Raw genomic sequence first — 23,897 nt, 5'->3', positions numbered from 1 at the left:
ATAGGATGGCGAGGGAGCTGGCTGGGGATAAGATGGCGAGGGAGCTATAGGATGGCGAGGGAGCTGGCTTGGGATAGGATGGCGAGGGAGCTGGCTGGGATAGGATGGCGAGGGAGCAGGCTGGGGATAGGATGGCGAGGGAGCTGGCTGGTGATAGGATAGCGAGGGAGCTGGCTCGGGATAGGCTGGCGAGGGAGCTGGCTGGGGATAGTATGGCGAGGGACCTGGCTGGGGATAGGATGGCGAGGGAGCTATAGGATGGTGAGGGAGCTGGCTGGGGATAGGATGGCGAGGGAGCTGGCAGGGGATAGGATGGCGAGGGAGTTGGCTGGGGATAGGATTGCGAGGGAGCTGGCTGGGGATAGGATGGCGAGGGAGTTGGCTGGTATTGGATGGCGAGGGAGCTGGGTGGGGATAGGATGGCGAGGGAGCTGGCTGGGGATAGGATGGCGAGGGAACTGGCTGGGGATAGGATGGCGAGGGAGCTGGATGGCGAGTGAGCTGGCTGGGGATAGGATGATGAGGGAGCTATAGGGTGGCGAGGTAGCTTGCTGGGTACAGGATGGCGAGGTAGTTGGCTGGGGACAGGATGGCGAGGGAGCTGGCTGGGGATAGGATTTCGAGGGAGCTGGCTGTGGATAGGATGGCGAGGGAGCTGGATGGTGAGGTAGGTAGCTGGGGATAGGATGGCGAGGGAGCTGGCTGGGGATACTATGGCGAGGGAGCTGTCTGGGGATAGGATGGCGAGGGAGATGGATGGCGAGGGAGCTGGCTGGGGATAGGAAGGCGAGGGAGCTGGCTGGGGATAGGATGACGAGGGAGCTGTCTGGGGATAGAATGGCGAGGGAGCTGACTGGGGATAGGATGGCGAGGGAGCTGGATGGTGAGTGAGCTGGCTGGGGATAGGATGGCGAGGGAGCTGGCTGGGGATAGGATGGTGAGGGAGCTGGCTGGGGATAGGATGGCGAGGGAGCTAGCTTGGGATAGGATGGCAAGGGAGCTGGATGGCGAGTGAGCTGGCTGGGGATAGGATGATGATGGAGCTATAGGATGGCGAGGTAGCTAGCTGGGGAAAGTATGGCGAGGGAGTTCGCTGGGGATAGGATTGTGAGGGAGTTGGCAGTGGATAGGATGGCGAGGGAGTTGGCTGGGATAGGATGGTGAGGGAGCAGGCTGGGGATAGGATGGCAAGGGAGCTAGATTGTGAGGGAGCTGGCTGGGGATAGGATGGCGAGGGAGCTGGCTGGGGATAGGATGGCGAGGGAGATGGCTGGGGATAGGATGGCGAGGGAGCTATAGGATGGCGAGGGACCTGGCTGGGGATAGGATGGCGAGGGAGTTGGCTGGGGATAGGATGGCGAGGGAGCTGGCTGGTGATAGGATGGCGAGGGAGCTGGATGGCGAGGGAGCTGGCTGGGTATAGGATGGCGAGGGAGCTGGCTGGGGATAGGATGGCGAGGGAGCTGGCTGGGGAAAGGATGGCGAGGGAGCTGGTTGGGGAAAGGATGGCGAGGGAGCTGGCTGGGGATAGGATGTTGAGGGAGCTGGCTGGGGATAGGATGGCGAGGGAGCTGGCTTGGGATAGAATGGCGAGGGAGTTGGCTGGGGATAGGATGGCGAGGGTGCGATAGGATGGCGATGGAGCTAGCTGGGGATAGGATGGCGAGGGAGCTGGCTGTGGATAGGATGGTGAGGGATTTGGCTGGGGATAGGATGGCGAGGGAGTTGGCTGGGTATAGGATGGCGAGGGAGCTGGCTGGGGATAAGATGGCGAGGGAGCTATAGGATGGCGAGGGAGCAGGCTGGGGATAGGATGGCGAGGGAGCTGAATGGCGAGTGAGCTGGCTGGGGATAGGATGATGAGGGAGCTATAGGATGGCGAGGTAGCTAGCAGGGGAAAGTATGGTGAGGGAGCTGGCTGGGGATAGGATGGCGAGGGAGCTGGCTGGGGATAAGATGGCGAGGGAGCTATAGGATTGTGAGGGAGCTAGCTTTGGATAGGATGGCGAGGGAGCTGTATGGCGAGTGAGCTGGCTGGGGATAGGATAGCGAGGGAGATGGATGACGAGGGAGCTAAAGGATGGCGAAGGAGCTACCTGGGGATAGGATGGCGAGGGATTTGGCTGGGGATAGGATGGCGAGGGAGCTGGCTGGTGATAGGATAGCGAGGGCGCTGGCTGGGGATAGTATGGCGAGGGAGCTGGCTGTGGATAGGATGGCGAGGGAGCTGGCTGTGGATAGGATGGCGAGGGAGCTGTCTGGGGATAGGATAGCGAGGGAGATGGCTGTGGATAAGATTGCGAGGGAGCTGGCTGGGGATAGGATGGCGAGGGAGTTGGCTGGGATAGGATGGCGAGGGAGCTGGCTGGGGATAGGACGGTGAGGGAGCTGGCTGGGGATAGGATGGCGAGGGAGTTGGCTGGGGAAAGTATGGCGAGGGAGTTGCCTGGGGATAGGATTGCGAGTGAGCTGGCTGGGGATAGGATGGCGAGGGAGTTGGCTGGGGATAGGATGGCGTGGGAGCTATAGGATGGCGAGGGAGCTGGCTGGGGATAGGATGGCGAGGGAGCTATAGGATGGATAGGGAGCTGGCTGGCTATAGGATGGCGAGGGAGCTGGCTGGGGATAGGATGGCGAGGGAGCTGGCTGGCTATAGGATGGCGAGGGAGTTGGCTGGGGATAGGATGGCGAGGGAGCTATAGGATGGCGAGGGAGCTGGCTGGCTATAGGATGGCGAGGGAGCTGGCTGGGGATAGGATGGTGAGGGAGCTGGCTGGGGATAGGATGGCGAGGGAGTTGGCTGGGGATAGGATGGCGAGGGAGCTATGGGATGGCGAGGGAGCTGGCTGGGGATAGGATGGCGAGGGAGCTGGCTGGGGATAGGATGACGAGGGAGCTAAAGGATGGCGAGGGAGCTAGCTGGGGATAGGATGGCGAGGCAGTTGGCTGGGGATAGTATGGCAAGGGAGCTGGCTGGGGATAGGACTGTGAGGGAGCTGGCTGGGGATAGGATGGCGAGGGTGATGGCTGGGGATAGGATGGCGAGGGAGCTGGATGGCGAGTGAGCTGGCTGGGGATAGGATGGCGAGGGAGCTGTAAGATGTCGAGGGAGCTAGCTGGGGATAGGATGGCGAGGGAGCTGGCTGGGGATAGGATGGCTAGGGAGATTGCTGGGGATAGGATGGTGAGGGAGCTATAGGATGGCGAGGGATCTGGCTGGGGATAGGATGATGAGGGAGCTGGCTGGGGATAGGATGGCGAGGGAGCTAGCTGGGGATAGGATGGCAAGGGAGCTGGATGGCGAGTGATCTGGCTGGGGATAGGATGATGATGGAGCTATAGGATGGCGAGGTAGCTAGCTGGGGAAAGTATGGCAAGGGAGATCGCTGGGGATAGGATGGTGAGGGAGTTGGCAGTGGATAAGATGGCGAGGGAGTTGGCTGGGGATAGGATGGCAAGGGAGCTAGATTGTGAGGGAGCTGGCTGGGGATAGGATGGCGAGGGAGCTGGCTGGCTATAGGATGGCGAGGGAGCTGGCTGGGGATAGGATGGTGAGGGAGCTGGCTGGGGATAGGATGGCGAGGGAGTTGGCTGGGGATAGGATGGCGAGGGAGCTATGGGATGGCGAGGGAGCTGGCTGGGGATAGGATGGCGAGGGAACTGGCTGGGGATAGGATGACGAGGGAGCTAAAGGATGGCGAGGGAGCTAGCTAGGGGATAGGATGGCGAGGCAGTTGGCTGGGGATAGTATGGCAAGGGAGCTGGCTGGGGATAGGATGGTGAGGGAGCTGGCTGGGGATAGGATGGTGAGGGAGCTGGCTGGGGATAGGATGGCGAGGGAGCTGCTGGGGATAGGATGACGAGGGAGCTAAAGGATGGCGAGGGAGCTAGCTGGGGATAGGATGGCGAGGGAGCTATAGGATTGTGAGGGAGCTAGCTTTGGATAGGATGGCGAGGGAGCTGTATGGCGAGTGAGCTGGCTGGGGATAGGATAGCGAGGGAGATGGATGACGAGGGAGCTAAAGGATGGCGAAGGAGCTACCTGGGGATAGGATGGCGAGGGATTTGGCTGGGGATAGGATGGCGAGGGAGCTGGCTGGTGATAGGATAGCGAGGGCGCTGGCTGGGGATAGTATGGCGAGGGAGCTGGCTGTGGATAGGATGGCGAGGGAGCTGGCTGTGGATAGGATGGCGAGGGAGCTGTCTGGGGATAGGATAGCGAGGGAGATGGCTGTGGATAAGATTGCGAGGGAGCTGGCTGGGGATAGGATGGCGAGGGAGTTGGCTGGGATAGGATGGCGAGGGAGCTGGCTGGGGATAGGACGGTGAGGGAGCTGGCTGGGGATAGGATGGCGAGGGAGTTGGCTGGGGAAAGTATGGCGAGGGAGTTGCCTGGGGATAGGATTGCGAGTGAGCTGGCTGGGGATAGGATGGCGAGGGAGTTGGCTGGGGATAGGATGGCGTGGGAGCTATAGGATGGCGAGGGAGCTGGCTGGGGATAGGATGGCGAGGGAGCTATAGGATGGCGAGGGAGCTGGCTGGCTATAGGATGGCGAGGGAGCTGGCTGGGGATAGGATGGCGAGGGAGCTGGCTGGCTATAGGATGGCGAGGGAGTTGGCTGGGGATAGGATGGCGAGGGAGCTATAGGATGGCGAGGGAGCTGGCTGGCTATAGGATGGCGAGGGAGCTGGCTGGGGATAGGATGGTGAGGGAGCTGGCTGGGGATAGGATGACGAGGGAGCTAAAGGATGGCGAGGGAGCTAGCTGGGGATAGGATGGCGAGGCAGTTGGCTGGGGATAGTATGGCAAGGGAGCTGGCTGGGGATAGGACTGTGAGGGAGCTGGCTGGGGATAGGATGGCGAGGGTGATGGCTGGGGATAGGATGGCGAGGGTGATGGCTGGGGATAGGATGGCGAGGGTGATGGCTGGGGATAGGATGGCAAGGGAGCTGGATGGCGAGTGAGCTGGCTGGGGATAGGATGGCGAGGGAGCTGTAAGATGTCGAGGGAGCTAGCTGGGGATAGGATGGCGAGGGAGCTGGCTGGGGATAGGATGGCTAGGGAGATTGCTGGGGATAGGATGGTGAGGGAGCTATAGGATGGCGAGGGATCTGGCTGGGGATAGGATGATGAGGGAGCTGGCTGGGGATAGGATGGCGAGGGAGCTAGCTGGGGATAGGATGGCAAGGGAGCTGGATGGCGAGTGATCTGGCTGGGGATAGGATGATGATGGAGCTATAGGATGGCGAGGTAGCTAGCTGGGGAAAGTATGGCAAGGGAGATCGCTGGGGATAGGATGGTGAGGGAGTTGGCAGTGGATAAGATGGCGAGGGAGTTGGCTGGGATAGGATGGTGAGGGAGCAGGCTGGGGATAGGATGGCAAGGGAGCTAGATTGTGAGGGAGCTGGCTGGGGATAGGATGGCGAGGGAGCTGGCTGGCTATAGGATGGCGAGGGAGCTGGCTGGGGATAGGATGGTGAGGGAGCTGGCTGGGGATAGGATGGCGAGGGAGTTGGCTGGGGATAGGATGGCGAGGGAGCTATGGGATGGCGAGGGAGCTGGCTGGGGATAGGATGGCGAGGGAACTGGCTGGGGATAGGATGACGAGGGAGCTAAAGGATGGCGAGGGAGCTAGCTAGGGGATAGGATGGCGAGGCAGTTGGCTGGGGATAGTATGGCAAGGGAGCTGGCTGGGGATAGGATGGTGAGGGAGCTGGCTGGGGATAGGATGGTGAGGGAGCTGGCTGGGGATAGGATGGCGAGGGAGCTGCTGGGGATAGGATGACGAGGGAGCTAAAGGATGGCGAGGGAGCTAGCTGGGGATAGGATGGCGAGGGAGCTGGCTGGGGAAAGGATGGCGAGGGAGCTGGCTGGGGAAAGGATGGCGAGGGAGCTGGCTGGGGATAGGATGTCGAGGGAGCTGGCTTGGGATAGAATGGCGAGGGAGTTGGCTGGGGATAGGATGGCGAGGGTGCGATAGGATGGCGATGGAGCTAGCTGGGGATAGGATGGCGAGGGAGCTGGCTGTGGATAGGATGGTGAGGGACTTGGCTGGGGATAGGATGGCGAGGGAGTTGGCTGGGTATAGGATGGCGAGGGAGCTGGCTGGGGATAAGATGGCGAGGGAGCTATAGGATGGCGAGGGAGCAGGCTGGGGATAGGATGGCGAGGGAGCTGAATGGCGAGTGAGCTGGCTGGGGATAGGATGATGAGGGAGCTATAGGATGGCGAGGTAGCTAGCAGGGGAAAGTATGGTGAGGGAGCTGGCTGGGGATAGGATGGCGAGGGAGCTGGCTGGGGATAAGATGGCGAGGGAGCTATAGGATTGTGAGGGAGCTAGCTTTGGATAGGATGGCGAGGGAGCTGTATGGCGAGTGAGCTGGCTGGGGATAGGATGGCGAGGGAGTTGGCTGGGGATAGGATGGCGTGGGAGCTATAGGATGGCGAGGGAGCTGGCTGGGGATAGGATGGCGAGGGAGCTATAGGATGGCGAGGGAGCTGGCTGGCTATAGGATGGCGAGGGAGCTGGCTGGGGATAGGATGGCGAGGGAGCTGGCTGGCTATAGGATGGCGAGGGAGCTGGCTGGGGATAGGATGGCGAGGGAGCTATAGGATGGTGAGGGAGCTAGCTGGGGATAGGATGGCGAGGCAGCTGGCTGGGGATAGGATGGCGAGGGAGCTATAGGATGGCGAGGGAGCTAGCTGGGGATAGGATGGTGAGGGAGCTGGCTGGTGATAGGATGGCGAGGGAGCTGGCTGGGGATAGAATGGCGAGGGAGCTGGCTAGGGATAGGATGGCGAGGGAGCTGGATGGCGAGTGAGCTGGCTGGGGATAGGATGGCGAGGGAGCTATAGGATGGCAAGGGAGCTAGCTGGGGATAGGATGGCTAGGGAGCTGGCTGGGGATAGGATGGCGAGGGAGCTATAGGATGGCGAGGGAGCTAGCTGGGGATAGGATGGCGAGGGAGCTATAGGATGGCGAGGGAGCTAGCTGGGGATAGGATGGCGAGGGAGCTATAGGATGGCGAGGGAGCTAGGCTGGGGATAGGATGGCGAGGGAGCTGGCTGGGGATAGGATGGCGAGGGAGCTGGCTGGGGATAGGATGGCGAGGGAGCTATAGGATGGCGAGAGAGCTAGCTGGGGATAGGATGGCGAGGGAGCTATAGGATGGCGAGGGAGCTAGCTGGGGATAGGATGGCGAGGGAGCTAGCTGGGGATAGGATGGCGAGGGAGCTAGCTGGAGATAGGATGGCGAGGGAGCTGGCTGGTGATAGGATGGCGAGGGAGCTGGCTGGGGATAGAATGGCGAGGAAGCTGGCTGGGGATAGGATGGCTAGAGAGCTGTCTGGGGATAGGATGGTGAGGGAGCTATAGGATGGCGAGGGAGCTTGCTGGGGATAGGATGGCGAGGGAGCTATAGGATGGCGAGGGAGCTAGGCTGGGGATAGGATGGCGAGGGAGCTGGCTGGGGATAGGATGGCGAGGGAGCTGGCTGGGGAAAGGATGGCGAGGGATCTGGCTGGGGATAGGATGGCGAGGGATCTGGCTGGGGATAGGATGGCGAGGGATCTGGCTGGGGATAGGATGGCGAGGGAGCTAGCTGGGGAATGCACTGTAATGCAAAGGTGTCTTTGTGTTTTCATTGATTTCAGGTTCCCTTTCCATCAGTTCATCAAAGGCCTGCTACACACTCACGTTTTGTCAGAAAAAACAAAGCCTGCAAACACTATACAAGAGATGTTGTGTGCTTGCCTTTTTCGTCAGCATCAACATTCCGCATTCCAAGGGGAGACTTAAGAGCAAATTTGGCACGAGATGGCCTTATTGGGAAGATTTCCTTTACATCTGACTGATCTGAAGCACAACTTAAAGAAGAAATGACCGCCATTTTCAGAAGAACGTTTGCATTGTCTATGGGCCAGTCATTCCCATTCGAGTATTTGAGTACAGTCAAGGGATGCAAAAGACTAATGAAACCAAACGTCTCGAGCAGTTTTTTGTGGAGTGGAAAAGAAGTTTCCTCGATTAGTTCAGCCACTTGTCTCTATATAATGGCATTAATACGCAAACCAGTACATGTAAACAGTTTATATGACAGTACAGAGTTTCAGTTATGGGCAACATTCAATGTATTACAAGTAAAAATATGTATGTTGCTTATTCTGCTTCTTTACATAAATAACATATCCTTTTTTTTAGGTTAAATTAGTGTTAAATACTTCTGCATTGCCACTGGCTGGATGTATTATATATCCCACATAACATACTTCTTTCTCCCGGAGTAACCTGAGGAACTCTCCGATAGTGACTTTGAAAGTCCTGTGGGCTGGAGAAGGAGAGGTGGGTGTGAGAATTTGAAATGTTGTTTTGCAACAGGTTGTAGGCACAGTCAACAGTTATTTTCTCACAGCAATGGGTTTATCATTTATTTATAACATTTTTTATCTGTTCTAATTCTGCTCATCCCAAAATTCAGATATGGGTAATTAATTAAAAATGTTAAGTACTTTGTTTCCAATTACTGATATATATTTTTCCTTCTTTTGTCCATAACATGTAGCTGGGGATAGGATGGCAAGGGACTTGGCTGGGGATAGGATGGCGAGGGAGCTATAGGATGCAAGGGAGCTAGCTGGGGATAGGCTGGCGAGGGAGCTGGCTGGGGATAGGATGGCGAGGGAGCTGGCTGGGGATAGGATGACGAGGGAGTTGGCTGGGGATAGGATGGCGAGGGAGCTTGCTGGGGAGAGGATGGCGAGGGAGCTATAGGATGGCGAGGGAGCTACAGGATGGCGAGGGAGCTAGCTGGGGATAGGATGGCGAGGGACTTGGCTGGGGATAGGATGGCGAGGGAGCTGGCTGGGGATTGGATGGCGAGGGACCTGGCTGGGGATAGGATGCTGAGGGAGCTGGCTGTGGATAGGATGGCAAGGGAGTTGGCTGTGGATAGGATTGCGAGGGAGCTGGCTGGGGATAGGATGGCGTTGGAGCTGGTTGGTGATAGGATGGCAAGGGAGCTGGCTGGGGATAGAATGGTGAGAAAGCTGGCTGGGGATAGGATGGCGAGGGAGCTGGATGGCGAGTGAGATGGCTGGGGATAGGATGGCGAGGGAGCTGATTGGTGATAGGATGGCGAGGGAGCTGGATGGCGAGTGAGCTGGCTGGGGATAGGATGACGAGGGAGCTGGCTGGGGATGGGATGGCGATGGAGCTATAGGATGGCGATGTAGCTAGCTGGGGATAGGATGGCGAGGGAGCTCCATGGCGAGGGAGCTGGCTGGGGATAGAATGGCGAGGGAGCTGGCTGGTGATAGGATGGCGAGGGAGCTATAGGATGGGGAGGGAGCTAGCTGGGGATAGGTTGGCGAGGGAGCTGGCTGGGGATAGAATGGTGAGGGAGCTGGCTGGGGATAGGATGGTGAGGGAGCTATAGGATGGAGAGGGAGCTAGTTTGGGATAGGATGGCGTTGGAGCTGGTTGTTGATAGGATGGCGAGGGAGCTGACTGGGGATAGAATGGTGAGAAAGCTGGCTGGGGATAGGATGGCGAGGGAGCTGGATGGCGAGTGAGCTGGCTGGGGATTGGATGGCGAGGGAGCTGGTTGGTGATAGGATGGCGAGGGAGCTGGATGGCGAGTGAGCTGGCTGGGGATAGGATGACGAGGGAGCTGGCTGGGGATGGGATGGCGATGGAGCTATAGGATGGCGATGTAGCTAGCTGGGGATAGGATGGCGAGGGAGCTGGCTGGGGATAAAATGGCAAGGGAGTTGGATGGTGAGGGAGCTGGCTGGGGATAGGATGGCGAGGGAGCTTGCTGGGGATAGGATGGCGAGGGAGTTGGCTGGGGATAGGATGGTGAGGGTGCTATAGGATGGTGAGGGAGCTGGCTGTGTATAGGATGACGAGGGAGTTGGCTGGGGATAGGATGTCGAGTGAGCTGGCTCGGCATTGGATGGTGAGGGAGCTGGCTGGGGATAGGATGGCGAGGGAGTTGTCTAGAGATAGGATGGCGAGGCAGCTGGCTTTGGATAGGATGGCGAGGTAGCTGGATGGCGAGTGAGCTGGCTGGGGATAGGATGGCGAGGGAGCTATAGGATGGTGAGGGAGCTAGCTGGGGATAGGATGGCGAGGGAGTTGGCTGGGGATAGTATGGCGAGGGAGCTGGCTGGGGATAGGATGGCGAGGGAGCTATAGGATGGCGAGGGAGCTAGCTGGGGATAGGCTGGCGAGGGAGCTGGCCGGGGATAGGATTGCAAGGGAGCTGGCTGGGGATAGGATGGCGAGGGAGCTGGCTGGGGATAGGATGGCGAGGGAGTTGGTTGGGGATAGAATGGCGAGGGAGCTGGCTGGGGATAGGATGGCGATGGAGCTAGCTGGGTATAGGCTTGCGAGAGAGCTGGCTGGGGATAGGATGGCGAGGGACTTGGCTTGGGATAGGATGGTGAGGGAGCTGGTTGTTGATAGGATGGCGAGGGAGCTGACTGGGGATAGAATGGTGAGAAAGCTGGCTGGGGATAGGATGGCGAGGGAGCTGGATGCCGAGTGAGCTGGCTGGGGATAGGATGGCGAGGGAGCTGGTTGGTGATAGGATGGCGAGGGAGCTGGATGGCGAGTGAGCTGGCTGGGGATAGGATGATGAGGGAGCTGGCTGGGGATGGGATGGCGATGGAGCTATAGGATGGCAATGTAGCTAGCTGGGGATAGGATGGCGAGGGAGCTGGCTGGGGATAGGATGGCGAGGGAGTTGGCTGGGGATAGGATGGTGAGGGTGCTATAGGATGGTGAGGGAGCTGGCTGTGTATAGGATGACGAGGGAGTTGGCTGGGGATAGGATGTCGAGTGAGCTGGCTCGGCATTGGATGGTGAGGGAGCTGTAGGATGGTGAGGGAGCTGGCTGGGGATAGGATGGCGAGGGAGTTGTCTAGAGATAGGATGGCGAGGCAGCTGGCTTTGGATAGGATGGCGAGGTAGCTGGATGGCGAGTGAGCTGGCTGGGGATAGGATGGCGAGGGAGCTATAGGATGGTGAGGGAGCTAGCTGGGGATAGGATGGCGAGGGAGTTGGCTGGGGATAGTATGGCGAGGGAGCTGGCTGGGGATAGGATGGCGAGGGAGCTATAGGATGGCGAGGGAGCTAGCTGGGGATAGGCTGGCGAGGGAGCTGGCCGGGGATAGGATTGCAAGGGAGCTGGCTGGGGATAGGATGGCGAGGGAGCTGGCTGGGGATAGGATGGCGAGGGAGTTGGTTGGGGATAGAATGGCGAGGGAGCTGGCTGGGGATAGGATGGCGATGGAGCTGGCTGGGGATAGGATGGCGAGGGAGCTAGCTGGGTATAGGCTTGCGAGAGAGCTGGCTGGGGATAGGATGGCGAGGGACTTGGCTTGGGATAGGATGGTGAGGGAGCTGGTTGTTGATAGGATGGCGAGGGAGCTGACTGGGGATAGAATGGTGAGAAAGCTGGCTGGGGATAGGATGGCGAGGGAGCTGGATGCCGAGTGAGCTGGCTGGGGATAGGATGGCGAGGGAGCTGGTTGGTGATAGGATGGCGAGGGAGCTGGATGGCGAGTGAGCTGGCTGGGGATAGGATGACAAGGGAGCTGGCTGGGGATGGGATGGCGATGGAGCTATAGGATGGCAATGTAGCTAGCTGGGGATAGGATGGCGAGGGAGCTGGCTGGGGATAGGATGGCGAGGGAGTTGGCTGGGGATAGGATGGTGAGGGTGCTATAGGATGGTGAGGGAGCTGGCTGTGTATAGGATGACGAGGGAGTTGGCTGGGGATAGGATGTCGAGTGAGCTGGCTCGGCATTGGATGGTGAGGGAGCTGTAGGATGGTGAGGGAGCTGGCTGGGGATAGGATGGCGAGGGAGTTGTCTAGAGATAGGATGGCGAGGCAGCTGGCTTTGGATAGGATGGCGAGGGAGCTATAGGATGGCGAGGGAGCTATAGGCTGGCGAGGGAGCTGGCTGGGGACAGGATGGCGAGGGAGCTATAGGATGGCGAGGGAGCTAGCTGGGGATAGGATGGCGAGGGAGCTAGCTGGGGATAGGATGGCGAGGGAGCTAGCTGGGGATAGGATGGCGAAGGAGCTGGCTGGGGACAGGATGGCGAGGAAGCTGGCTGGGGATTGGATGGCTAGAGAGCTGTCTGGGGATAGGATGGTGAGGGAGCTATAGGATGGCGAGGGAGCTTGCTGGGGATAGGATGGCGAGGGAGCTATAGGATGGCGAGGGAGCTAGGCTGGGGATAGGATGGCGAGGGATCTGGCTGGGGATAGGATGGCGAGGGATCTGGCTGGGGATAGGATGGCGAGGGAGCTAGCTGGGGAATGCACTGTAATGCAAAGGTGTCTTTGTGTTTTCATTGATTTCAGGTTCCCTTTCCATCAGTTCATCAAAGGCCTGCTACACACTCACGTTTTGTCAGAAAAAACAAAGCCTGCAAACACTATACAAGAGATGTTGTGTGCTTGCCTTTTTCGTCAGCATCAACATTCCGCATTCCAAGGGGAGACTTAAGAGCAAATTTGGCACGAGATGGCCTTATTGGGAAGATTTCCTTTACATCTGACTGGTCTGAAGCACAACTTAAAGAAGAAATGACCGCCATTTTCAGAAGAACGTTTGCATTGTCTATGGGCCAGTCATTCCCATTCGAGTATTTGAGTACAGTCAAGGGATGCAAAAGACTAATGAAACCAAACGTCTCGAGCAGTTTTTTGTGGGGTGGAAAAGAAGTTTCCTCGATTAGTTCAGCCACTTGTCTCTATATAATGGCATTAATACGCAAACCAGTACATGTAAACAGTTTATATGACAGTACAGAGTTTCAGTTATGGGCAACATTCAATGTATTACAAGTAAAAATATGTATGTTGCTTATTCTGCTTCTTTACATAAATAACATATCCTTTTTTTTAGGTTAAATTAGTGTTAAATACTTCTGCATTGCCACTGGCTGGATGTATTATATATCCCACATAACATACTTCTTTCTCCCGGAGTAACCTGAGGAACTCTCCGATAGTGACTTTGAAAGTCCTGTGGGCTGGAGAAGGAGAGGTGGGTGTGAGAATTTGAAATGTTGTTTTGCAACAGGTTGTAGGCACAGTCAACAGTTATTTTCTCACAGCAATGGGTTTATCATTTATTTATAACATTTTTTATCTGTTCTAATTCTGCTCATCCCAAAATTCAGATATGGGTAATTAATTAAAAATGTTAAGTACTTTGTTTCCAATTACTGATATATATTTTTCCTTCTTTTGTCCATAACATGTAGCTGGGGATAGGATGGCAAGGGACTTGGCTGGGGATAGGATGGCGAGGGAGCTATAGGATGCAAGGGAGCTAGCTGGGGATAGGCTGGCGAGGGAGCTGGCTGGGGATAGGATGGCGAGGGAGCTGGCTGGGGATAGGATGACGAGGGAGTTGGCTGGGGATAGGATGGCGAGGGAGCTTGCTGGGGATAGGATGGCGAGGGAGCTATAGGATGGCGAGGGAGCTACAGGATGGCGAGGGAGCTAGCTGGGGATAGGATGGCGAGGGACTTGGCTGGGGATAGGATGGCGAGGGAGCTGGCTGGGGATTGGATGGCGAGGGACCTGGCTGGGGATAGGATGGCGAGGGAGCTATAGGATGGCGAGGGAGCTAGCTGGGGATAGGCTGGCGAGGGAGCTGGCTGGGGATAGGATGGCGAGGGAGCTGGCTGGGGATAGGATGGCGAGGGAGCTGGCTGGGGATAGGATGGCGAGGGAGCTGGATGGCGAGGGAGCTGGCGGAGGATAGGATGGCGAGGGAGCTGGATGGCGAGGGAGCTGGCTGGAGATAGGATGGCGAGGGAGCTGGCTGGGGATAGGATGGCGAGGGAGCTATAGGATGGTGAGGGAGCTAGCTGGGGATAGGATGGCGAGGCAGCTGGCTGGGGATAGGATGGCGAGGGAGCTATAGGATGGCGAGGGAGCTGGCTGGGGATAGGATGGCGAGGGAGCTATAGGATGGCAAGGGAGCTAGCTGGGGATAGGATGGCTAGGGAGCTGGCTGGGGATAGGATGGTGAGGGAGCTATAGGATGGCGAGGGAGCTGGCTGGGGATAGGATGGCTAGGGAGCTGGCTGGGGATAGGATGGTGAGGGAGCTATAGGATGGCAAGGGAGCTAGCTGGGGATAGGATGGCTAGGGAGCTGGCTGGGGATAGGATGGTGAGGGAGCTATAGGATGGCGAGGGAGCTGGCTGGGGATAGGATGGCGAGGGAGCTATAGGATGGCGAGGGAGCTAGCTGGGGATAGGATGGCGAGGGAGCTATAGGATGGCGAGGGAGCTAGGCTGGGGATAGGATGGCGAGGGAGCTGGCTGGGGATAGGATGGTGAGGGAGCTGGCTGGGGATAGGATGGCGAGGGAGTTTGCTGGGCATAGGATGGCGAGGGAGCTGGCTGGGGATAGGATGGCGAGGGAGCTATAGGATGGCGAGAGAGCTAGCTGGGGATAGGATGGCGAGGGAGCTAGCTGGGGATAGGATGGCGAGGATCATTTAGTTCATACAGTGTCACCTTCCACAAGTGAAAGTGAGCTCATCAGTCAAGGGAGTGAAAATGATAGACTGCAAGAAAGTCCATCGCGTCAAAGAAGAAGTAGGTTAAAGCACTTGTTTATATTATGTTTTCTATGGGCTGTATGGTAACTCGGTTCAAACCCCTTTCCAGCCGTGGTCCTTTCTGTGTGGAGTTTGCATGTTCTCCCGTGTTTGTGTGGGTTTCCTGCACCATCAAAAACGGGTACATTTAGGTTAATTATCCAGTCAGTGCCCTTGACCAAGGCACTGGCTCAGAATCTGGAGTTGGTTCACAGGCGCTGTGCTATGGTTGCCCCTGCTCCTGGGATGGGTTAAATGCAGAGGACAAGTTTCACTGTACTAAATTGTATGTGTGATTAATAAAGTATACCCTTGTCCTTGACAACTCAGTAATTACTGCTTTATTTACTGCAAAAGTTGAGTTCACACTTTAGGATTGTAGCCCTGATTTTCCACTTGCCGAGAGCAATCAATGAACTTTAACCAAATGTAATGTAATGTGTTCCCTTTGACCTCCTTTTCTTTATGCAGTGCGGAGTACAGTGCCTTCACCACAGAGGGAAAGTGAGGCCAGATGTCAGGAGACAGAGAGCAGCACTCAAGAGAGTGAAAGTCAGGGCCAGGCAGAGGACCCGAGACAAGTGTTTCCTTATAATGTGGCAGAATTTGTGTAAGATATTGTTTGGGCTTCATAGGAATACAGCAGTGTAGATGTTGGTCTGTTTACATTATGAACCTCTGATAAAAGTCTCTCTCTCTCTCTCTCTCTCTCTCTCTCTCTCTCTCTCCCTCTCTGTGTCTGTCTGTCTGTCTGTCTGTCTGTCTGTCTGTCTCTCTCTCTCTCTCTCTCTCTCTCTCTGATTTCTGCTGAATTTTCTGCTGTCCCTGTTTATCTCCGTTTGCTCAGCCCTGTTTATCTGGAGGAAGATGAGGCTCTTGAAGAGGCAATTCAGCGTAGTCTACTAGAAGAGTGTGTAAGTATGTAAGTAAGAGTTGCAAGTAATTTTTTATTACGGTAAATATCTTGTTTACACCAGTGTAAACATTGCAAACAACATCGAACAGTTATATCATCGTGCACTGAAGGTGATAGTGGAGTAAATGCACAGATAGCCAAAGGTCTGTTTATCTTTATCATTGTCTTTTTTAATATAGGTCATCTGAAATGCTGAGCAAAGAAGAAATTGCAGGCCTTCTACAAGCTCACAGTGAGAGAGTTATTACATTGGGAACAAGACCGATCTATATCAGTCGAACCAATGTTTGGACCACAGCCTTACGTGTGTTTAAGAGACCCAGTTTTGCAGAAAGCTGTGACACGCTCTATGTCACATTTGCAAGCGATGAACATGATGCTGCGGAAGATGCTGCTGACCTTGGGGGTCCCAGACGAGAGTTTTTCCGCTTACTGGTGAAGGCTATCTTCCAGGACAGTGGAGCTTTTGAAGGTTTTTTTTATAAATATAAATATATATATATATATATATATATATATATTGTGGCTACCTGACCACAAATATTGGTTTGTAAATGCCAGAGAAAATAATACAGAATGTGCTGCAAATTTATTTAATCTTTCAGGCATACCAAATGGATGCACACCAAGACTGAACATGCTCCACTTGCAAAATGGAGTGTATCGAACCATTGGCAGGATGATGTCTACAATAATAGAGCAAGGGGGTGAACCAGCTGCATTCCTATCCCCGAGTGTAGTGGACTACATTGTGTCCGGGGACATCCTTCAAGCTCATGTGACACCTGATGATATAGGTGACCCTGATTTAAGGGAGAACCTCAATAAGGTAATGCACAATGTTCTGATCTGAAGACTATTGTAGTAAGCCTTTGCTTTTTTTTTTTTTTTTTTTTTTTTTATAGATTTGTTTTTATTAACAAAAGCTCTTACAAAATGTTAATGGTGTGTAGCAAGGATCTATAGTTTGATACATTGAAAATCGTATTTTACAAAAGGAACTTACATAAATGTATAACCTTATAGACACACCGTACAAGGATGATGATTTTTGATTTTTGAACATCAGAAGAGATAACAGGAAAAAAAAAAAGCTAAGTAAATAAAATCAATGCAAAACAAAAACACAAATATTACACAAACTTTTCCCATCTCACCCCCCACCCTCATCCCTTGTATGGTTCTCAGTTTCCTTTCATATATCTACACAGTCTATATACAGTTTATACATACACCCATCTGTATACATACATATCTATATAAATCTAGACATTACTCACAACAAATGTATCAATGAGGAAGTTATACAAGACAAACCTGCAGAGGGCTAATTTAAAGCCGGTCCAGGAGGGCTCACACTAGCATGGTCAGCCAAGTCCAGAGAAGGCAGAATGTCTGTGAAGGGGCCCCAGATTTCTCCAAAGGCTGCATGCTTCCCTCTCACATTATTGCTTTTTTTGAATATTCCACAGCAGTACAGTTACTTTTATTTTGGTGGAATGCATTATCAAAATAATTTTGGTTTCATATTACCAAATAAATAACTAAAAATTCAAACTTTTCTTGTCATAGGTAAGTAACTATTAAGTGAAATGCACAGTCTACATAGTACTTCTGTAAATGTTGGTTAAATGCAGTAATTTGAGAAAATAACATTTGATCTGTAATATTTAGGTTCAACGTGCAACCTTGCAGGATGATTTGGAGAAAGCAGTCAGCTGCTGTGACACATGGCGATATCAAGTAGAGGGGCTTCCACTCGTAGTCACCATGGCCAACAGAGATGTGTTTGTGAAAAATGCAGTTCTATACCATACTGTTGTGCAACGGCAGAGCTGTCTTGATCAACTCATTGATGGCTTGTCCCACTATGGAGTAAGATTTACCTCACAGTTCTGTATCACCTTTGATTATCTTTATGGCCTTTCATTTATGGTGTTGAATTTCCCTCCAGGTTTTATCACTCCTGAGAGAGAACCCCAGCTTGCGTGTGCTGCTTGATATACCAGGAGAGGACAAAGGTCAAGAAGCTGATTTTGTAGCTGGTATTCTCAAACCAAGCTACTCCGTACTGGGGAGCAACAGAAGAGCTAAGGAGGAGTTGATGGTGGTCAAATTTAGGGAGTTTCTCCAATGTGTTGAAAGTAAGTATGTATTTGTAATTCAGTATATTATACAATAAGGCAATCCAGGACATTTACAGATTCATTTTATTCTTTACAACTCATGAAGCTGTGCCTATCTAATGTTTATGTACCACAAACAAGAATACAGTTGTTATCTGATTGCTTTTCAGAATAAAATTGCTTTTTCACCAAAATACCTATACACTAATCCATTAGTCACTCATTGATTCAGGCTTTCTTAAACCTGAGTATTTTCCAGTCTCCAAGTCAACACTGGTTTCCCTTTGCTTTTAGATAAAGAGCTGAGCGAGACATATGGGGACAGGACTCTAACCAACGATGAGGAGGCATTCCTCAAGACTTTGAGCCCTGGTCACATCCTGGCATTTGCTACAGGGAGCAGCAAAGTCCCAGCCATTGGTTTTCATCCAACTCCTAAATTAATATTTATTCATGATGACAAAAAACATCTTCCCATTGCGCACACTTGTGCAAATGAGCTTCACCTTTTTGTGAACGCAACAACAATGGCTGATGATGATGAATTTAACTACTGCTTCCTAAGCACTAATGAATGGATTTTTATTCAGCACCATTTAAACAACGAGATGTTTAACAGCTACCATTAAAAGTACAAGGCTTATTTTTTGCAAGCACAACTGGAGCATAAGTGTACTGTCCTAGTTTTGATTTTTACTGTAAATCTACTACTAATTTACTGAAATCAGTTAATTTGTAAAAGAACCCCTGCAGTGTAATACACCACTGTTTAGTGCAGGGCTCCCCATGTTTGTCAAACCAGGCTGCTGTGGTGTTCTGTGTACCCTCTGCCCCCCCTCATGGTAACAACCCTAAAACTTTACACTACAGCCCAGTGGTTGATTGCGTCCATGTGTAAGTGTATTTCATAGAGGACATAGTTTGTCCATATTATAAAGCAGTGGTTTCAATTGCAGTACATAAGAAAGCTCCATCCATCCATCCATCTTCTTCCGCTTATCCGGTAACGGGTCGCGGGGGTAGCAGCTCCAGCAGGGGACCCCAAACTTCCCTTTCCCGAGCCACATTAACCAGCTCCGACTGGGGGATCCCGAGGCGTTCCCAGGCCAGGTTGGAGATATAATCCCTCCACCTAGTCCTGGGTCTTCCCGGAGGCCTCCTCCCAGCTGGACGTGCCTGGAACACCTCCCTAGGGAGGCGCCCAGGGGGCATCCTTACCAGATGCCCGAACCACCTCAACTGGCTCCTTTCGACGCGAAGGAGCAGCGGCTCTACTCCGAGCTCCTCACGGATGACTGAGCTTCTCACCCTATCTCTAAGGGAGACGCCAGCCACCCTCCTGAGGAAACCCATTTCGGCCGCTTGTACCCTGGATCTTGTTCTTTCGGTCATGACCCAGCCTTCATGACCATAGGTGAGGGTAGGAACGAAAACTGACCGGTAGATTGAGAGCTTTGCCTTCTGGCTCAGCTCTCTTTTCGTCACAACGGTGCGATAAATTGAGTGTAACACCGCACCCGCTGCGCCGATTCTCCAACCAATCTCCCGCTCCATTGTCCCCTCACTTTCTGTTAAGAGCTTTGCAATACAAAGGTAACATTGTGATGTACACATTATGTGAACACATCTATCACTTTCTGATTTCTGTAAATCACCAGCCAGCCATATGCAATCAGTATAGCCTAATGAAAAATAATTAAAAAAAAAAAAATAATTCAGTAGCTGTACTTGAACAAGAGTGTGCAACCGTAGCCCCTTTGAGTTCATTATAGTTTAAGGACTTAAGGTTGGCTGTACGTATTAGTATAAAAGGATCGATAGAGCTATCGGCTCTGGTTTCCATGTGGTTTCTGTGGTTTTTGATTGTTAAAAACTCTATTCCTGTTTGTGGATGTTAATTACAAAAAGTGTTACCTCTGTGACTACTGTATCTGACCCTTCTTTATACTGTAAGATGTTGTACTGTATGATTGGAAGGATATGGAACCAGTCATCGGAGTAATAAATCACTAATGTAGTTACTTTAACCTTGTGATATGTTTTTTAACAATGATTGTTGATGAATTTAACTACGTGTTTTTTTTACTGAAACAGTAGTGAAGGAATAAACTATGTACATTTACTCAAGTAAGGTACTTCCGTAGAAATTTGAAGTACTTTTCAGATTACAATTTTTAATTCCCCTCCTCACCATTGAAAGCCAGTATATTCAGATTTATTGATGTTAAATGTTTTGTGATAACTGAAAAATGTATTTGTTCACGTGTTGAAAAAATTCCTTCTCCTATTCCTACTCCTCAAGCACTTTACAAAACCTTTTGGATTAGTTGCAAAATGCATCATCACAAAGCTGAAAACAGTTTTTGTCTTACCTTATGAACAGCCATCTTCTCAGAGATACATAATAAAGATACAATAGTTATGTATGTAATGTATAAGATATTATAAAACATTGACAGGTATCATTTTACTTCACTGAGTAGTTTTACTTTGCATATTTAGGTACTTTAAAAATCAGGAACAATGTACTGCAATGTAGTGGAAGACAGTTATGTATCAATACATCTGTAGAGCCCTGAAAAGTATTTCACTGTTCTTTCACATAACAGGAGTCATTTTGTATTTATCCACAGTACCGTTGCTTTTGACAGAAAACAGATGCAAAAGTGCGTCTGTAGCCTTTTTAACACTGACATCAAGTATGTGCCATTATGTAATTTTCAAACATCTATATGCTGGCAAGAGGCTTTAAATCTTGCAGTTCAAGAAGCACAACAAAACATCAATATTTGTTTCACAGTGTACTTTTGAAAGTACAATAAGGCTAATGTTACCCAGTTGTCCATGTTATACTGAGATCACACATTTACAAGTTTATCAAAAATAAACTGTTGTGTTCTCTGAAACAATGTTTTGCCATTGTTGTTGTCATTTTGAAGAGGGTTAATGGCATCATTCAGTTCTTGCAAATCCCTGTCATTCAATGGGGAAAATCCTCTTTGAGAGTTTTGGTGAGGAACAAAAAACTACCCCTGCTGTTGAGAGTTCTGGGTTGTGAAGATGAGGCAAATCATTGTCCAGAGTAAAAAGCTGAACTGGTGTTCTATTTCCTTCAGATGACATAGAGTGATTGTTAAATCCAGCTTTGAATTCCTCCAAAGTGCGGTTGATTCTAGGTAGAAAGACATAATGGAGACAAAATAGGTCTGTTGCATATGTCTAGAATACCCAGGGATTCCAGTTCATAAAAAATGGGTGCATAAATATGGCTGCAGTTTTTGTTCAAGTCTCGGTTAAAAAGCTCGATCCTCTGGTTGTGTACAGAACTTCCTGTTAAGACAGAGCCTTCCCCCCTGCTCGCATGCATGTCCTCCCAAATCTGAACGTTCTCTCCTCCGTGATCAGTCCTGATGTGCAGTGGTCTGCCAAACTGTCCAACAGCTGCAGTAAAGAGGTCTCTTACAGTTTCAGCACGATTATTGTTGGAGCAATGAAGAAACATCAACATCCTACTGTAGCCGTCTATGGCACCATGAACGAACAATTTCCACCTAATCAACTTATGATTTCCGTCTACATGCCATATGAAATTTGGATGTGGGACAGAGTATACTCGCCGAGCTATTGCTGTTCTTCTCCTGGCTAGGACACCAATTGGGTCCATCCTTCGCAGTGAATCTCTTACACGTTGTCTTTGAACCACAATGTTTTTGGAGCGGAGATGCCCCATAAGCATCACTTCTCCAACATTTGGGTGTTCAGTTTTTATTTGTGACACTTCAAGATCCAACTGTTGATCACTGATGCTCTTAAATTTTGACGTTGGGATATTATAGTCTTGCAGTAACTTGTAGAAAGTTGGCCTTGAGATTGAAAGAATAGATGCCGCTTCTGTAAAGGTGGTTTTCAGTGAAAGAACATGTTCAAGCTCCTCTTTGGAAATCTGATGTCTTCCTTGGTAGTCATTCTAGAACACAGCAAAGAATATTACATTTGGCATGTTTCTATAACAAACAAGGGTTATTCAAGAGAGAATTATAGACACTATAACAGATGAGCATTCACATCCACTCATCTTTCTGACTGAAGAGAATTATAGATTGTACTGTACATTTATTTAAGGAATGTTTAAATAAAATGGACAATCAAAAGATGAGAGGTTACTGAGAGGTAAATGAGAAATAAACAAATATGAACACGAATATTAATGAGTACTTACTGACAGACAGGTCACTGGAGCGAAGTCTGTTGCTGGTAAAGGTATGGTAGCGCTGGTGCTGGAGCCCTGAGGAGTTTTAAAATATACACAAAATACCAAAGACGTTGTTATCTTGTCACATGTTAGTGTCGTGTAAAATATGCCACCATGATTGGAACTAATGCCGAAACATTACACCACACAAATTAAAAAAACAACAAACAGCCAGCTAGGTTACATGAGTATGAAAGTATACCGAGCGGTATGATGTCCCAGTGGAGGTGGTGGGTGTGGCTGGCCCCGGTGTGTTATTGTAGGTGGTGGGAGCCTGAAGAGACATTAGCTAAATATTAGCAACATTATATTTCATGTGTTTTTAATGTTTATATACCCATCAGTCAAAAACCAGGGTTGAGATTGGCAAAGGAAACAAAGAGAGATACATTTTGTGCTTTTTTACAGTATGCACTCTGACTCTGGTACCTTATTCACATTAAATTGAATGTCATTATCATTGTGACTGCCTCTGTCCTCCATCAGCATTACTCTCTCTCTCTAGCCAAGCAGAGAACGGTTTTATCTTGTGAGTAAAGGCCAGCAGGTAAGCCAAGGTGAGATGTCTGACTGAGGACAGAGGCAGATTTCCATTTGACCAACAATTTACAGTGTCATTTGTGGGCCTGAGGGGTGACAAGTAGCCTCCGTTAGCTGTAACGCTAAATTATATAATTCATGCTTTGCTGCTCAGAACATCTTCACATAATCTTGAACTCACATTTACTCATGAGTTCATCCCACTGCGTCACGTAACCGGTGTGAGTTTTATGGTTTATAGAAACAAATGTGCTACACATAAAGTGCATTGGTGCTAGTAGCAAATCTCTACTGGCTACCGTTAGCTAGTTTAGTTAAGTTAGCCTTGACAAGAATCCAATGCTACGTGATTTGGAAAACATACTTACCGAGGTGGCCTGTGGCTGTGGTGGCCCTGAGGCGGTTGCTGTCGCTGTTGAAAAATTTTGTATAGCCACCAGGACGGCTCTGCCGATGTTCTCGGCTAACGCCGATTCGTTGGACATTTTCGCAGAGCGACCATGACCGACAGTACCGTACCTGGTCAGGGGCGGGCGGGGAAAGGCTCTTGCTGGCCTTCATGCAAGCGAACATGACAGATCAGTCAAAGTGAGCCCCCTCGTGGCTGGCTATTATGGCTACAGGTCATAAGTCCCGCACCCTTCATAAAAGTGACACTAAAAACTCAAAGTAGCCTACTCTTCAAATACAGTTTCTCCAAACGTGTTTATTATTTTAGGTAGTTATTATCACGATAATCCATGTCCAAGAGTCCATTTCCCCGGATGAGATGGTTTTTATTCGTTATTTGACACTATAAACACACACTGACCTCCTCGAGCTTTTATTTTGGCACTTCCGGTTACCGGCATTTTGAATTTGCATATTAGTTAAATATTTAGTTTCACCCGAAACATTTAGATTCAACATTTAGATTTAGATTTAACATTTAGATTTAACATTTAGATTTAGATTTAATATTTAGATTTAACATTTAGATTTATCATTTAGATTTAACATTTAGATTTAGATTTAGATTTATCATTTAGATTTAACATTTAGATTTAACAATTAGATTTAGTTTTAGCATTTAGATTTAGATTTAATATTTAGATTTAACATTTAGATTTAGATTTAGATTTAAATTTAACATTTAGATTTAACATTTAGATTTAGATTTAGCATTTAGATTTAACATTTAGATTTAGATTTAATATTTAGATTTAACATTTAGATTTAAATTTAACATTTAGATTTAGCATTTAGATTTAACATTTAGGTGTAACATTTAATATTTAGATTTANNNCGGCACCCCATAGTTTAGTTCATGGTTTTAGGTGTGTGGCATATTTATGCTCTGCGAGATGTCCCTGTAATCTGTGTTTTGTTCTCTGCATTAAACAACCACACAAACATTTAGGTGTGTACCACATACTGGAGGTCATTTTG

General features: G+C 50.8%; 2 protein-coding genes across 3 annotated transcripts; one reads left to right on the top strand and one right to left on the bottom strand.

The window, feature by feature from the left end:
• Window positions 1-16,313: 16,313 nt before the first annotated feature.
• Window positions 16,314-18,305, top strand: LOC116043809. Its single transcript, XM_036004445.1, has 4 exons — window positions 16,314-16,379; window positions 17,225-17,425; window positions 17,505-17,694; window positions 17,971-18,305. Exons 2-4 carry the CDS (start codon window positions 17,321-17,323, stop codon window positions 18,303-18,305), a joined length of 630 nt encoding a protein of 209 aa, XP_035860338.1. The 5' UTR covers window positions 16,314-16,379; window positions 17,225-17,320.
• A 1,836-nt stretch (window positions 18,306-20,141) lies between these two features.
• On the bottom strand, window positions 20,142-23,541 carry LOC116043901. Of its 2 annotated transcripts, none has more exons than XM_031290921.2 (4): window positions 22,837-23,541; window positions 22,131-22,202; window positions 21,896-21,961; window positions 20,142-21,643 (listed from the first exon to the last, which is right to left on the bottom strand). In XM_031290921.2, exons 1-4 carry the CDS (start codon window positions 22,951-22,953, stop codon window positions 20,849-20,851), a joined length of 1,050 nt encoding a protein of 349 aa, XP_031146781.1. In that variant the 5' UTR covers window positions 22,954-23,541; the 3' UTR covers window positions 20,142-20,848. The 2 variants fall into 2 exon arrangements, with proteins under 2 accessions (XP_031146781.1, XP_031146782.1); XM_031290922.2 differs by having other exon boundaries at window positions 21,900-21,961.
• Window positions 23,542-23,897: the final 356 nt, after the last annotated feature.

Source organism: Sander lucioperca, chromosome 8 (assembly GCF_008315115.2).
Source record: "Sander lucioperca isolate FBNREF2018 chromosome 8, SLUC_FBN_1.2, whole genome shotgun sequence".
Lineage (NCBI taxonomy): Eukaryota > Metazoa > Chordata > Actinopteri > Perciformes > Percidae > Sander > Sander lucioperca.
The sequence above is the reverse complement of the archived record's forward strand: the minus strand, read 5'-3'. Positions and strand labels throughout refer to the sequence as shown.